Source organism: Amaranthus tricolor, chromosome 7, assembly GCF_026212465.1.
Source record: "Amaranthus tricolor cultivar Red isolate AtriRed21 chromosome 7, ASM2621246v1, whole genome shotgun sequence".
In the NCBI taxonomy this organism is placed as follows: Eukaryota; Viridiplantae; Streptophyta; class Magnoliopsida; order Caryophyllales; family Amaranthaceae; genus Amaranthus; species Amaranthus tricolor.
In genome coordinates this window covers 3447215-3464144 of record NC_080053.1, presented here as the reverse complement: position 1 = coordinate 3464144, position 16930 = coordinate 3447215, and the positions used below count along the sequence as shown (strand labels likewise).

Below are 16930 nucleotides of genomic sequence, written 5' to 3'. Positions count from 1 at the left end.
AGACAAACTATATGTCGTTGTTACTAACAGCGAAATAAGGCTTTAACTGATCAATAATCAAGTCGCTGTTAGTAACAGCGACTTTAGGCTAATTAAAGATTTTTACAACTTCAAGTAACAAGTGTGTATCGATTAAAATATGATGACAATATTTGACATAATAAAACAAAAGAAAATTACACATATCCCTCAATGTCTTTACATATGTAGAATATTTGTTGGTAATCCCACATCAAATAAAATAATTAGCAAAAGTAAATTAGCAAACGGTATTAGCAAACGGTATTAGCAAACGGGACCTTATTTTTATCCTTTTGCTAATTTACTTTAAAACACTAACGTCCCGTTTAATAATAGATATTAAATATATTAATGATAATGAAAGGTTCGGTAGAAATATCTCTTGAGAAGTTTAGCGATGATGCTTATTCTTGTTCAACAATCTTCTTTTCTTTATAAAATTCATTTCAATACATTATCATTTTAAAATGCGGTATTATACGCTAATTAAAAATCACAAATTTTTGGCCACTTTCACATGATACATATCATGAAAACTTATACAATACATTATCCTCAATTTAAGCATTTAATACAAATTATCAAATATATAATAATTATTTTATTTGATGTGGGATTACCAACAAATATTCTACATATGTAAAGACATTGTATGTGTAATTTTCTTTTGTTTTATTATGTCAAATATTGTCATCATATTTTTATCGATACACTTGTTACTTGAAGTTGTAAAAATCTTTAATTAGCCTAAAGTCGTTGTTACTAACAGCGACTTGACTATTGATCAGTCAAAGTCTTATTTCGCTGTTAGTAACAGCAACATATAGCTTGACTAAAATTTTGACCATTTCTTTATACTCGCTGATTGTTACAACGATTACGTATCGAACCTAGCTTTGGGGCCATAGACGCTTATTTTGAGAATAAAGTTTGGCCAACGCTTATTTTTTTTATTAAAGTTATTAAAAAATCCTATTTTTTTCAAATATTACGGGCATGTGCCACAATTTCTCTCAGAGTGAACCAATAAATTAAAACAAAGAGTATAATTTTTTGAGTTCAACCACCTGTTCACCAGGTTCCCGAAATGGATCACTTTTACCAATCTTTGGTAGTTGGATTAACAAATAGATTATGCCACTTAAGCAAAATAATGCTGGAGTTCTATTTATAAAATAATGGTAGAGTTCTATTTATTATTTCTAAACAACAATGCTATAATTATGAATTATGATATGATAAAAAACAACGCTAGTGTTTCATTTGCTTGAACGAAATTTGTGATTAAGCACCATTTACCCTATGAAACCTTCAAAAGCTCATGGAATGCTTCTTGGGGTACATCGACAGAACCAACACGCTTCATACGTTTCTTTCCTTCCTTCTGCTTTTCTAATAACTTCCTCTTTCGTGTAACATCACCCCCGTAACATTTTGCAAGAACATTCTTCCTCATTGCAGTAATTCTGAATCAGTAACAATTTAGGACATAAATATACGCAAATCAGTTTATGTAACAGAGTAATGAAACTGCTGAAAATGAAATGGGTTGCTGTTGAGTGATGGCACCATAAACTTTATAAGAAACAAACAACGTTTGATGATTTTCTGTTGGCAGCTAATTTTTTTTTTTTTTTTTTTTTTTTAAAAAAAATTTTTTTGTCAATGTCCAAACAAAGTATAACTATACAAGATTTTTCAATATTGCTATCTGAAAGAAAATTCGGTCTGGAAAAGGGAGTGAGAATGGAAATGGGAACTCAGAATGAATCTAAGAGGGACTTCGGAATCATAGGTTATACGGTACATTTTTCAATATTAATAATATTTTTTAAGCGCACTTTTTCCGTTTCCTAGGATTTATCATTTGATTTCCCTCCCTTATCTTTCCGTAAAATGGAGGCCATAAAGCCATTAGTTATATTGGTTGAAGGTATGCCAAGCCGAGAAGACACCTTGAACGATTTAGTTCCCGCTCCCTGGTGATCTTTCAAGACAAGTATGCCTCACATTCCAGGTAACAATCAAGTACAGAAGCTTACACATTTTAAATAAGATAAGATGCCAAGTAGAAAACGGCCAGTTGTAGCCATACTACTGTAAATCTTTCAATTTTTCATTGGTTAAAAATAAGATGATACAAAATAGTCCGACAAATAACCAAACGACAAGTAGACAAATTATAATTTGAAATTAAATCAAAGAAATATAGAGCTTACGTCTCTCTTGCCACAACCTTTGATCCTATTGCAGCTTGAATTGTTATTTCAAACATTTGCCTGTTCACCAAGACAGCATCAAAGTCCATAAGATAGAGAAAGTTATTCCAGACAATACGTTCAACTAAAACATGATAAACCTGTCTATGACTTGCTTCAGCTTGTCTACTAATAGCCGACCAACACGCTGAGCCTTCAAATTATGGACAATGGTTGCCATTGCATCAACTGATTGTCCATTTAAAAGAATATCCAGTTTAACCAAATCTGATGCTTGATACCTGACGACACAGAAAAATTCTAATTAACAAGACAGACCCATCAAATGAAAGAAAGCAACATACAAGTACAAAATGTGGAACAAGAAACGACATTAGACAACATATTTGGTCTACATTTACCCTTCTGGATATGTTAACCACATAATAATTTGTAGTTTTCCCACACTTGACACCGTCACTAAATTAGACATCATATCTAGTCACGATTTATGTGTAGGGTGTGAAGAAACGAATTGAGATGAAACATCATTTTCAATTACCCAAAAAATAGTGACTGGAAAGTTCGATCTAAAATGCACATGACTCATCGCCAGTCGCCACTCAACATCAATATTTAGTACAAACAGTTCGTAACTCAAATAAAAGATATTTTCATGAAAGGTAGAATTCATTTAAAATAAATGCACATATCGGTGACTGATGCTGAGCTAAAAACATCTATGCTCAAAGAAGTGTTCATAGCCTGCCTCTATCTAGGATAATAGAAACTTAGCAATGTGAATTACAACTATCTTATTAATGCCAATGATAAGAGAATATAATTAGTTCTCTTCATCGGATTGTTCAACGGCACATTAATCATTATTGTAAAAAGGTAGAGATGTAGAACCATATGTTGTAAACACATTGTTTCTCAAATATGTTTCTCCAGTACTATCTCCATATTTTTCGAGTGCAATATTAGCACAAAGCCTATAAAAGGCTAAGGCTGATAACAGTTCCTGAGTGATCCACCTTTCAATTTGATCCACGGCACGCAAATTGAATATTTTTTTTCACTAATGGTATGTGGTGGTGATCGTAACATAAATATCGGTTCTCAATCAGTTGAACATTTTTAATCACCTCTAAACTAAAAGAAAACAACATGAATCAACTGATCATCTAGCTGGTGGTCATCTATATAGGTCAAGCTGTCAACAACCGATGCATTGAAATTTGGACACACCACTTTGGAAATCAATAATGAAGCCTTAGAATACTCCAGAACTTAAAACTGGTAAAAATCTGAAAATCATGTTACTCGGGTACCTGTCACCTAGGTATTCATATCAGATACTCGACTATGATATTAAGGATGGACATTTAAAACCTCATTACACCAGAAGATAAAATATTGAAGAAATGTCCAAGTTTAACACTGCCACGAGTCCGAGTAAAATCATTGTCAAGTGCAAAGATCATGTTAAAATACAATAACTTCTTTCCCTTTCATTTTTGTTTTTGCTTTTTCCTTGTGCACTTCTTATATATGTGAAGTTGCACATGCAATTTGCAATTAAGGATCAATGATCAATCATAAACAACCTATTTGTTTTTACAAGAGTAAGGATGCGTACATCAAACTTCTGAAAATCCATCTAAATGGGAGCTACTTAACGGCACTAGGTTAATCGAATGTTGTTTAGAGTTTAGACGCATGATTACAAGATACAAACGTCATTTCAAACTGAGATAAGGTGACAGATGACATCTTACTCTGAATCTTCATAGTCGAACGAAGCATATCCTGAAGTAATGCTTTTTAGTTGATCGTAAAAATCAACAACGATTTCCCGCAAGGGTAACTGGTACTTCATTAAAGCTCTTTGACTGCCGAAATAGCAAACAAATCGTGTTTAAAATGACATTGTAATTATATATATATATATATATATATATATATATATATATATATATATATATATATATATATATATATATATATATATATATATACATATATATATATATACATATATATATATATATATATACATATATATATATATACATATATATATATATATATATACATATATATATATATATATATGTGTGTGTGTGTGTGTGTGTGTGTGTGTGTGTGTGTGTGTGTGTGTCAAATAATATATTCCACATGAAAATCAAGTATCACTTTGGGCTCATCAAAAGCAAAAAGCCTGCTAAAAGGTTTTTGTTTTTAAAGAGCATTGGTTTCCCATTAACTATAATCCAATGATGAAAAAAACATGTATTGCTATCAAAAAGTAAAACATAGCCCACCTATAGCTTTTACAATGTGCATAACATTATAAAGCAACAGGAAAATGAGTCACAGGGGACAAGTAGAGGCAACTATAAGCAGGCCCATACAGCAGACCATTAGTCAGTATCATTTTACATGGTTAAAATTAAATTTCAATAGAAATAATCATATTTTTCATTGACATTGATGCTTAAAGAAATAGAAGTTTGAAAAAGAAATCCAGAGAAGGATCCTATAATAAGAAAGATGCAGAACAGTGTCTGTAACCTTTTATTGAGATGAAAAAATGGGATAGGGAAACAAGAAAAGGTTTTGTAACAGCATTCAAGTGAGGAAAAAAGGATCCCCCCAAAAAATCCAGATCAAAGAAAGAGAGAACAAGGCAAGAGAGAAGCAGAGAAAGAGCGGAGAGTAAAAGATCAAACATCAAGAGCAAGAAACAACGATCAAAGAGAAAGAAAGAGAGACTTTATAGGCTCATATGATGATGCACACAGCAGAGAGAAATGATGCAATATCTCAAGAAATAGGTTGTCCGCTGTTCTTCATATTAAGGCTTTTGAACGTACATTCAAATTAAAGAAATCTAATCACTGAAATTAGAACATTTTCTCAAATTTGATGTTTAAATCCAACAATTTTAATTAGAAGACATTTTTCTTTTTTCTTTTTGTTTCTTCAGCTTGAATGTACTTTTGTTCCAAGCGTGTCTGCCTCCATGCCGACAGCAGCTTAAGTGTTGCTCCAAAAGGAGGATACATTAAAACATTAATGATAGGTTGCTATGCCAGTCTGTAAGATGCGGTTTCCCATTGCCTCAGTAGTCTATGTACCCCTCCCCTTGAGCGAAGCATGCTTTTTTAAAAATAAAATTGTGTAATTTTGACCCAAATGACTAGGAAAAACAATGACTAGAATACTTTTAAGCTCCAACAGCTATAGAACTAATACAGCTATCTTATTCCCTTCACACCCCACTAGTGATTCAATTTTGTATTACACTCCAAAAGATCAGATAACTAATGGTGTAATAAAAATGTACATAAGGCTATAAATAGCCATGTCCATGCGTGACTGAGGACCTTTGCCTTTTTTCAGTTCAAAATGAAACATTTTCAGTATATATCAGGTTGAGTTTGATTCCATACCCCATGGTGATGCATGCATTATCTTGTTTCTCAATGGTGCCCTATATCTAAGAAAATCAAATATGTAAGCAATTTCTAATTTTCTATGCTCCTTTAGCTATAATTATCCTAGCCTTATCCAACACAAAGCAACAAGAACTTCAATTATAAGAGTATGACATCAATAAGAAAACACGACTCAACCTACGTCTAGATTCAGAAGACAAAGAGCATTACCTGTCAATGAAAGAATAGTCCAGCTGAACCCCCCTCCGATCAGAGCAAAGGGTGATAACAGACCCAACATACCTTCAAGAAAAGGTAATCCAAGAAGATTAGAACTTCCATAAAGTTGAAAATCACGACGGAAAAAAAAAGGAGAATTCAACCACAAGGGACGAGAGCTTACTCACTGGGGACAATAATGGTAGCTACAACAGTAGGTTCCCAACATTTTGTCACTCGTTTTTTAGGATTGGACGGCAAAGAAGCAGGATTCTGAACTTCAACTTTGCTAAATCAGTAGCCAACACACAGAATAATTTATATCAAAGCCTCCTCTATGCTTAATTCACATATGAATCACAAATGCAAATTGACTTACCTTCCATCAGAATATTCAAATATATATGGCACAGTTGGAACAGTGGATATTATTCGAGCTCCATATTCCTATTTGATCATAAACAAAAGGAAGCATCATGTATAGTTCAAACTTTAGAGTACAACCTCATCATCAGCTCCTAACAAAATGTAAAAATTCATTTGCAACCAAAGCCTAAAACTGTAGTCATGTATACTAATTGGCTTTTTTGGGTGGAAGGTACTGAAGGATTATAAAGGAGGGAGATGAAGGGGTGGATTATCCAAAGGAGGAGGAATAGGAAACAAAAGGGAGAGAGCTGAAGGGATGAATTCTTTGACATTTTGTGATAAAAAATCTCTCCAGAAAAGGAAGGATTGGAAAGAAAAACTCTTCACTATTCCATTCCCTCCTTTTTGTTTTTATACTTCTTCCAAACATAGTCACTAATAAGGATTCCAGCCTATAAATATACCCACCTTGCCTTTTCACAACGAAAGAGAAATGGGCAATTATTTCCTTGTTTCTTTTTCCATGTATACCAATTATTTTTGCTGTCCTATTCTTGATTCTAGCATGTATGGTATATCAAATGATTTTTGTTATCTTTAATTATATTGAAAGTCAAATTTGAAAGCAGACAGTTCTTACTTCTCACACACCCAAAAAAAATTAATTCAAGAAGTGATGCAATTTGTAATAGATGTGAGATTTTAATAGTCCTAGCCCATAAATTATGGAAAGGAAGATGTTTTCTGGGACAAAGATGGTAAAAATCATAAGTCTACAAGGCATTGGATAATGCTATCTATTTTTTTCTGCAACTAATTTAGATTCTATCTACCCTTCATGAATTGAGGTCTGTCATTTCCAGTTTGTACAGCCCTAGATACACCAATGACCAAATAACCCACCAAGATCGCATATATTTGATTACCTTCAGGCCGTACATTAAAAACTTATACCTGCTCGAGGCGCTGATGAAAAACATCCATATGAAGCAAACCTAAGAAACCACACCTGTAAGGTAATTAACAAATCCAAATTAACATGAATTTGGGGTACCTACAGATCACATGCCAGAAAAAGTGTTTGCATCCATAGATGAATACCTAAAACCTAAACCAAGAGCGGTGCTAGTTTCTTTTGAAACACAAACACTGGCATCATTGCATGTAAGCCTCTCGATTGCGTGATTAAGTGCTTCAAAATCTGATCCATCAGCTGGATACATACCAGAAAACACCATATGTTTTGCAGGCTTAAACCCTGGAAATTTTCATAACACAAGCAGAAAAATGAGATTTACGAGAACCAACTGAGTTTCATCAAGACCTCAATACAAAAACAAATTCCCACCTATCCCAATGCAAGTCTACAACCCTCCTCTCATCCTCTCAAACCATGCTCAATCACTTACCAAACATGCAACAGGCCGTACAAACCAAGGAAAATAAGAAACATCAACCAAGTACAGAAATGAACAAATAGAAAAGTGTTTTACATGATTATAGCTAAAAGAACAACACCAACTCTATCAATCACAAGGTTTCAAATTATTACTCTCGTATCCTAGTAGAAGTACACAAACATCAACCAAGTTTTACCCAAGTCCGTACCTGGGAGAGGCTCCACAACCGAGCGGACATGAAAAAGGGTATCACCCACACGTGCCTCTTTGGTTGAACGCATGCCACTAACCATATATCCCACTTGACCAGTCAAAAGAACTCCAGTGGGCACGAGCTCAGGATGCATTATCCCAACATCCGAAACTTCATAACTCTGTCCAGTTGCCACAGATGAAATCCTGTCACCTTTACGTAGTGTGCCATCAACAACAGCCACATGGCATATAACTCCTTTGTATTCATCATAATATGAATCCAATAAAAGCATACGCAAAGGCAAAACAATACTTCCCAGAGGAGGTGGTATTCGTTCAATAACTGCAGGAAGTATGTGCTCAAGACCCTGCCCTGTTTTAGCAGAAGTGAGAAGAGCATCTTTTGGTTCAAGATCAAACATGGACTTAAGCTGGGACATAACACGATCAGGATCAGCAGTAGGTTGATCAATTTTATTTATGACTGGGATTATTGACAAATTTGACTCAAAAGCAAGATAAAAGTTGGCAACAGTTTGTGCTTGGACCCCTTGAGCAGCATCAACAACTAAGAGAGCCCCTTGACAAGCAGCTAAGGAGCGCGATACTTCATAGCTAAAATCAACATGACCAGGCGTATCAATCAAATTAAGTAAAAACATTGAGGAGTCCTCTATAGTGCCACTAGTTGCTAACTGAGGGTTGTTCCTGTAGAACATAGTTGCAGTCTGAGCTTTAACAGTAATCCCTCTTTCTCTTTCCACCTAATACAAGACAAATTTAAAAGCACCATAAGCTATAACAACCAGGAAAGAGTGAGAAGAAAGTAAAAGAACATGACAAAGAAGCCATTTTATCAAAAGCAATACATGCATTCTATTTTATACATTTAAATTTGTGAAATACAAATGACAAGCACATAATGATTAGACTGACAGCAACATCACACGAAGAAGGAACATTTGATTTGCGTTACCAAACAAAGAAGCTCTATTCGAAATCCCATTTAACAGCAAAATATACAATTATCTTCCAAAAGTAATACCCCCTAACAATCCAGTAACAAGAGTACCTGATCATGATAGCTAGCTTCCTGCATGGAGCAGCTATCTGTAGTAGAATACAGAAGAGAGAAGGATAGAGGAGGAAAAGTGTTTGCATATATTTATGAATCAATGTATTTACAATATATCAGCTTGTTTATAGTATGCAGATCACACAAACCCACAATTCTGTTGTAACAGAATATTACAAGTCAAACTCTTTTCTAGCCAAGAGTAGCTAACAACTTCGAACTACCTTTCTAACAAATCCTATACCATTTCCCTTTCCCCAAATTCAAACTTGCTCTCAACTTTTTAGTTATCAAGGAAAAAATCAGGAGATTGACGATGGAAATCATCAGCATTAACCCAAAAGGCTATTTCACTGTGCGAGTTCTCCTATCCAAGATGGCCTGAGGAGATAATGTAGTATCAGTGTTGATATTCCATGGAGCCATGAGAGAATGTGAACTACTTGAGAAAGAGGTCCAAGGAAAGGATTGCACATGAAATACAAGATGGACTTTCATTTCAACTAGCATCTGTAATTTGTAAGCTACCTTCCCTACAAGAACAATCTCAAAGTTCATAGGAAATGAAGGTACATACCAACTATTAATAGCATTAGTTTTGTAAGGATCTGTCTCAACCCCTTGAGCTGAAATAAAGTGGCCTAGGTAATAGAAATTCACAAAAAACAATAAGAAAATCACATCAAGAATTAATGTGGTTCACTATCAATGCGATAGCTACGGGTACCGAGAAATAATGTTTCACTATTAAAACCGGAGATTACAAAAATAAATCTTAGAAAAAACTCTCTAATGGCGGCTCACTTTTCTCACTTGTGTAAATTTTATACCCTAACCCTAATTACAAGAGGGGTTTATATAGTAAACCTCCCATAGAAAGAAATTAAGTTAAACTTATCACAAAGCCCGACTCAAGAAGACAAAACTGCCATCACATGCACAATATTTGAGTCAGCTTTTGTGCCATTCCAACCCAAGCCGAGTCAGCTTCTGATTCTGGACAAAACTCTAGAGATTAGAAGCCAATGCTGATACGGTGTTTCCCTCAACAATAAAGTTGAGTCAACGTTTGGTGCTGGAAAACGTCGAGACTTCAGAGTCTAACGCCGACTCGTCTTCACCTAGCCTCCCACCAACGCGGACTCGGTGTTGGCCACTGGAATATGCCCATAATGATTCATCTTGTCTAATGTCTTAGACTCTGCCCGATTCACGAAAACACCAATAATCTCCACCTTGACGAGAGCTTGTATTCAACAACGTACCCATCAAACTGCATAGTGAACAAACCATCTTCAGCCTCTGTCGATGCATAAACTACGCATCTAAACAAGTCTCCAACAAGTCTCCAAAAAAGACTCATCACTACTTGTCTTCAAGTAACAACCACTCATAATGTCTCCACCTACATCACGAGTCCATGGGACAAGCCACCTTGACGCCAACATTCTTACTCCTGGAGCTTCCCCTACATCATCTCGAAGGGCCTAAACCAAAGGAACCAGCATAGTTAAGAAGCCTGCCAAACTGTTAGAACATCCTACCTTCTTTACCTTCACCTTCTTGTACCTACATCCCAAATGAAACCTGACCACAACGTGCTTCTTACAAACATCAAGTACTTGATCACTTGCCAGAAAATCAAAGTACACAAAAGCAAAAACAGGTTGATCAAAAAGAACCATCACCTAGACCAGAAAGCATAAAGACCTCTTTGCTACAATAAGTTTAAGTCATATACTTTATATTCATGATAAACACTGTTACCGAAGACCCTACATATGAATCCCATCTTATCATAAGATCGCCCAAAGAAAAATCAAACTCAGTGAATACTTGTACAATCCAAACTTTGACCAATGTCCACACACGTCGAGGCACAAACCTGCAAATAACACTAATGGCATGCACAAAACAAGTACACACAAAAGCATACTCCAAAAACAAACAACCTCAGCCTCAAAGTAAGACGTGATCTTCAATGCTAAGCTCCAACTAGTGTTTAAACCCAAACACTCAATGCTCGTCAACCTCAAGGTACGCATCCTTAACACATTTAAGAAGATTCCCAAAGGAAAAATCCGGCTCTTTACTCTCACCCATATGACCCTGCCTATTCCAAACAATCATCTCGTTGTGACAAGTATAAGCACTAGAAGCAGAAGTAAGCAACTAACACTCGAAAAACATACTGGGATTTCTCCTTAACACCTCTAAGTATCAAATCCAAACCCTTAAAGACACTCAATTCTCCAATGCAAAACTCACCCTTGAGCACCAAATTATGCAAGGTCCCAAGCGAAATAAAGTTTTTCCTCAACGCAGGAACATGCCTAACTTTAATCAACGTCAATCTTATCCCATCAACAGTCTGAAGTCTCATAGAACCGATACCCACTACCTCACATGGGGTATCGTTACAAACCATAATCGAACTCCCAAAATAAGACTCATAAGTATCAATCCAATCACGAAAAGGACTCATATGGAACAAACTACCAGAATCAAGAACCCATCTATCAAACAATTCACTAGACCTATGTTACCTGGAACGCGAAACGAGCGGCTATTTTCCAATCGGGAACGTCTAACCAAGAACGTGGAAAGAACACCGCATCGGATCGCCTGGGGACCCATAAATTTCAGCCGCCATTGTTATATAGTTGAGAATAACAGAAGAAGATGAGGAAAATAAAGAGAAAGAAAAAAGAAAAGGAGGAGAAGAATATCGAGTTGTAAAAGATGTTGCCACTACAATGTTTAAGTGAATAAAGAAGGAAGGGCAAAAATCAGAAAGCAGAAGGTGGTGAGGAAAGAGAAAGTTGTCTTTACTCTTTTCATTTGTCTTTTTTAATTAAAGATCATTTTTTTTTTTTTGCTTTTTGTTTGATTGACAGCTATTCAATTCACTTTTCTTACTAGTTTTTTTTTACTTTATGACAGTAAAAGTAATATAGTTGTTCAATTTTCAACATCTTAGCTTTTACTTTTTATTTATTTGTTTTTTGCTTTCTTTTTTAATTTTTATATTAATGTATGTTAATATTTTATTGGATTTGAAACAATTTTTTATTTTTTGAAAATTTCAAGTTACTTAACAACTATTTTTATTATCTAATTATTCTAAGATTTACTTTAAAATTATTTTAGAATAAAGTTTAACAAAATAATTAAAATCTTATATGTTAATTTTACTCATGATTCCGGAGTCACCTTAGGTAGCGTTCCGCGTTCCTGTTCCTGTCCCACGTCTCGAACCATATTGTGTTCCAAGTAACATAGCACTAGACTTAACAGAACCGACCAACGCTAAGTCTTCCTTTGAATCATAGTTCTTAATCTATTTACTTTCAACTATAGTGGTTTGAGATTTATTCTTTAATTCAGAACATATAGCCTTAAAATATATCGGTTCCCTACAATAATAAGAGGTTTTATTCCTAGTGTTGCAAGACCCATTCGTATTATTACCAGTACCCAACACAACATTGTTACCATTATTAGACCCCCTTTTTCTTTTTAGAGTTTCTCCCTGATCTAAGCATCTATGAAGTAACCCACTATCTTTATCCATGTTATCATCTATCGCCTTTTGACGCAAAATTCGCTAGTATAAAGTGTTGTCTTTACTTCTTTTAGGGTTCGCTTGGGTTGAGTATAAATATTTAAGGGGTAAATAAAAGTCAAAGTAGGAAAACAAAGTTAATTAGATAGAAGATTATGAAATTTGATTTTTAGAGAAGTGGAAAAATGGTTAGAAACTAACGAAAGAGGGGGTAAAATAGCAATTAGTTTCCTTATTTTGAGGTATAAATTTACTCTAGGGGAGGGTGGGATAATACTTTTCCTCCAAATAAGGGAAAGCATCCTCCTTTTTCATTCAATTTTTTTTGTTTACTTTCATTCTACCTCTTTCACAATAATTTCAATTACTTCATTTGCATGTCTACTTGCTTTTATTCTATACGTTCGACTTTTTAACCCACTTAAATATTTACGCTCAATCCAAGCGAGCCCTTAGGGTCAACAACTCTTTACCAACTACAAATGACTCCACAAAATTCTCATAGCTAGAAAGTAAAGACACAAGTTGAATTAATGCAGCATCCTCATTATCTATTTTAACATCTAAATTACGTGAAGCTAGTAAAATAAAAATAAGATTCTCTAGTGGTTTCCTTAATGGCATACCTTACTGCATTCGAAGGCTAAAAAATTGTTGTTTCAGTAACAGTTTGTTGGTTAAAGATTTAGTTATGTACAATAACTCCGATTTGACCCACAAAATCGTCTCCGGAATAGCTACCTCTCTAATGATGTGTTCATTTAGACTCAGCAAGATGGTAGAATACGTCTTCTCTTCCATAGCTTCTAACTGACTCTCAGTCAATCCATCTCTAGATCCCAATGTAGACACAGAGCTCTTTAGGATCAACGGAGATCTGTTGTTGTTTAAACAACGTCTTCATCATAATCTGCCATAGCCCGAAACTAATCTTCACGGTAAACTTCTCAATCCTTATTGTAGAATCTCCTGCCATTGTTTCCCTCTAAATCGCTCCTAGGTTAAAACTTGTACTTCTGATGCCAATTGTTGTGCGGACAGCGAAAGAAATTACCAAATATACAAATAAAAGAAACAATTGAAATTCACAAACAACAATAAGGAAATCACATCAAGAATTAACGTCGTGCACTATCAATGCGATAGCTATGTCCACGAGCACCGAAAAACAAAGTTTCACCATTAAAACCGGAGATAACAAAGATTTTAGAAAAAACTCTCTATAGGCAACTTACTTCTCTCACTTGTGTAAATTGTATACCCTAACCCTAATTATATATAGTAAACCTCCCATAGAAAGAAGTTAGGTTAAACTAATCGCAAAGCTCGGCTCAAGAAGACGAAACTGCCATCACACACACAATAAGCCGAGTCGGCTTTTGTGACATCCCAACCCAAGCCCAGTCGGCTTCTGATTCTGGACAAAACTCCGAAGATCAAAAGCTAATGTCGATTCAACGTTTCTCTCAACACCAACAAAGTCGAGTTGGCTTTGGTGCTGGAAAATGTCAAGACTTAAAGAGCCTAATGTCGACTCATCCTCACTTAGCCTCCCACCAACGGCGAATTGGCGTTGGCCATTGGAACATGCCCATTTTTATTCATCTTCTCCCATGTCTTAGAATCAGTTCGTATCACCAAAACACCAATAATGTTAAATGTGTTTTGCTATAGACCAACAAATCATCAAAAAAAAATTTCTGAGTAACAATTGGATGCTTTGCTTATCCACTTTTAAAATCTAGCTAGAGCATTAGTCAAGCAAAGGGGCATGATATGGGAAACTCATCTTTGACAGTTGGTGCATTGAGTTGTTTAGTCTATGCAAAGCCTATAATACCATCTTTCTTATCCACCAATACAATAGGGGAAGCATATGAACTAGTGATGTGTTGTATAATCCCCTTGTCCATCATTGTAGTAATTGTTCAATGATATTCCTTTGTTTGAGGAAACATCTATTAGAGCGCACATTGATAGGTCTAGAGCCAACTTTGATAGGGATTTTGTGATCAAAAGGACCATTAGCAGGAGGCTAGGTATTAGGTTCAACAAAGACCATGTGATATTGGTTCTGTAAAGCAACAATTTTAAGTATGAATCATAGTGGTTTTACTTGAATAAAACTTCAAAAAAGAAAGTTTATCTAGATGGCAGTTAGAATCTATTTGCATCAAACAAAAACTGCACACCTTCTATCATAAAAACTTCATTAGGTTTCCCTTCAATCAGTCTCCCTTTATCTGGGATAATGCCCTTAAGTGTAATCAAGGAACCTATTAAGGTTAAAAGCATCAACATTTCATTGAAAAAACCATCGTTTATCCCCTAGTGGTTTAAGCTACAGCACACCTAAGACCATGTCACAACTTAGAAGAGGAATACACATAACATTAGTTTGGAAAAAGTGATCATTAGCCATAATCCACTCAAAATTTTTACACCTATGTGCACAAGAATATGATTTCCATCAGCTACTGTTACTTTTAATGGTGTGATCTTTACTAAATCACATAACAATGATTTGGCAAACTCTTCATCTAAGAAATTATGAGTGCTACCTGAATCTACTAAGATATGAACAGATTTCTTCTTCACAAACTCTTCATTGTATTACATTGATCCCAGTTAAGGCATGTAAACTTGTACAAGGATCACCCCATGCTCATCACACACACTGCCATTACCACTTCTGATTCAGTCCAAGAATCCAAAAACTGTGAATGACACTGACTGTACTGAAAAAATCAAATTGTCTGCAATCATTCCACTTAATTTATTATCAAAAAGCACCAAAATTTAGATCACACAATGACAGTCCCGAAGCTTAAGTTACAACATTTAGCATGTAAAATGACACACATCACCAACTGATGCAATCCTTCATAACAAGAAAACCCAATCAAAAACTAGAATACTTCAGTAAAAATATTTAGAAAAATTCCAAAGCAAATAACAGAAGCGATAAAACAGGAAGAAGAAGGTGACCTAATACCTGGAGTTTGTCAAGGTACTGAGGCTGACCATGGCCCTTCTTAATAGTGCCGGTAAGCTCCAACAAACGGTCAGCAAGTGTAGATTTTCCATGATCAACATGGGCAATAATGGAGAAATTACGGATTCTTTCAGGTGGGAATTTGCTCAAATCAACATCATTCTCTTTCTGGGCATTCCGAGATTTCGAACAAAATGAACAACTTGCCAATAGAGCAAGGTGGTTATTTAATGATGGAATTTGTCTGATTAATTTTCGACTTCTTGAGAGTCTACCTAAAAAACCCATTTTCGGTGATTCTTGTTTTGTTACAGTTGACACCAAGGTTTTTAGGGTTTTGGTAACATGGCGCCCAAATTTCAATAAGAATGCGATTGAACAAAATCAAAACAACACTGGTCGGATTTTTTTAAAGGAAAAAGAAACCGAAAAACTCACATTTGATCTTGGTTTTATAGGTGCTACTTCCACTTATTTTCTAAATTCTACCTCATTTTTTCTATATTACACGTGGTGACATTAAGGTGATTTTTAATTTCTTAAGTATATTAAAACTACAAATTGATTTATTTTAAAAATTGTAAAAGTATTACAATTAAATTGAGATTTATATTATTAATATATTATATTATAGAACACAATCATAAAATTATGCACTAAATAATACTCCCTCCTATTCACCAAATGTGTCCCATTTGACTTTTCACCATTTTTTAGGTGGTTAAATGAGACTACATGTGAAAGAAAAAAGTATAGTGTTTTTTAAAATTTTTATAGGGGTGAAATGGGGTTAGTATGTATAAAGGTGTGAAAAAACTAAGTTTAGTAGGGATAAATTAACAAAGGTAACATACCTAAAATAGAAATGAGACATTTTGGTGACTTGACCAAATAAGGAAATGAGACACTTATGATGAATAGGAGAGGGTTTAGTTTATAAGTAATTACATAAAATAATAGAAAATTTTTACACATAAAGAATAATATAAAAATAATTTAAATGTTCAAGTCTTTGTAAAACCTTAAAATATATTTTAAGCCTAAAGAAGATATTTTTTTTACTATAATAATTAACATCTAACTTAATTTAAGTATTTATGTATTATAAACTTGTCAAATATAGGTGATAAAATTATCATTTGAAATTTATTTTACCGATATCTTATCCTAATTATTAATTATTATTTACTTAAATAATTAATGTGTAATCTATTTAATTTGTGCAATTTTTTAATATACCCATGTAAGTAATATACAGAATTATCTATGAAAAACTTTAAAAATTATTTTCTTTTCTTAATTTATTACAAATTTATTTTAATGAAAATCAATAATTTATATAAACAATTAATATGTTATTTGATAATTATCCATTGTAATTAAAAGGTATTACATATTTTAGATGATTGTATATGCCAAAAAGTTAGTAGTAAATAAGGTAAAGTCTTAA

The 16930-nt window shown here is 34.3% G+C and overlaps 1 protein-coding gene across 2 annotated transcripts; it reads right to left on the bottom strand.

Moving 5' to 3' along the window:
- Nucleotides 1-1160: 1160 nt before the first annotated feature.
- Nucleotides 1161-15905, bottom strand: LOC130818802 (translation factor GUF1 homolog, mitochondrial). Of its 2 annotated transcripts, XM_057685016.1 has the most exons (11): nucleotides 15481-15905; nucleotides 7859-8609; nucleotides 7352-7508; nucleotides 7205-7259; nucleotides 6261-6328; nucleotides 6066-6170; nucleotides 5894-5965; nucleotides 4001-4114; nucleotides 2381-2521; nucleotides 2241-2300; nucleotides 1161-1487 (listed from the first exon to the last, which is right to left on the bottom strand). In XM_057685016.1, exons 1-11 carry the CDS (start codon nucleotides 15766-15768, stop codon nucleotides 1322-1324), a joined length of 1977 nt encoding a protein of 658 aa, XP_057540999.1. In that variant the 5' UTR covers nucleotides 15769-15905; the 3' UTR covers nucleotides 1161-1321. The 2 variants fall into 2 exon arrangements, with proteins under 2 accessions (XP_057540999.1, XP_057541000.1); XM_057685017.1 differs by lacking the exon at nucleotides 4001-4114.
- Between the last annotated feature and the right edge of the window lie 1025 nt (nucleotides 15906-16930).

Coding starts and splice junctions, on each gene's coding strand:
- LOC130818802 (XM_057685016.1), bottom strand. CDS start 15,768: ATGGGTTTTTTAGGTAGACTCTCAAGAAGTCGAAAATTAATCAGACAA. Junction 7,260..7,351: donor GCTCTTGGTTTAGGTTTTAG/GTATTCATCTAT, acceptor ATTACCTTACAG/GTGTGGTTTCTTAGGTTTGC. Junction 1,488..2,240: donor AAGGTTGTGGCAAGAGAGAC/GTAAGCTCTATA, acceptor TTACTGATTCAG/AATTACTGCAATGAGGAAGA.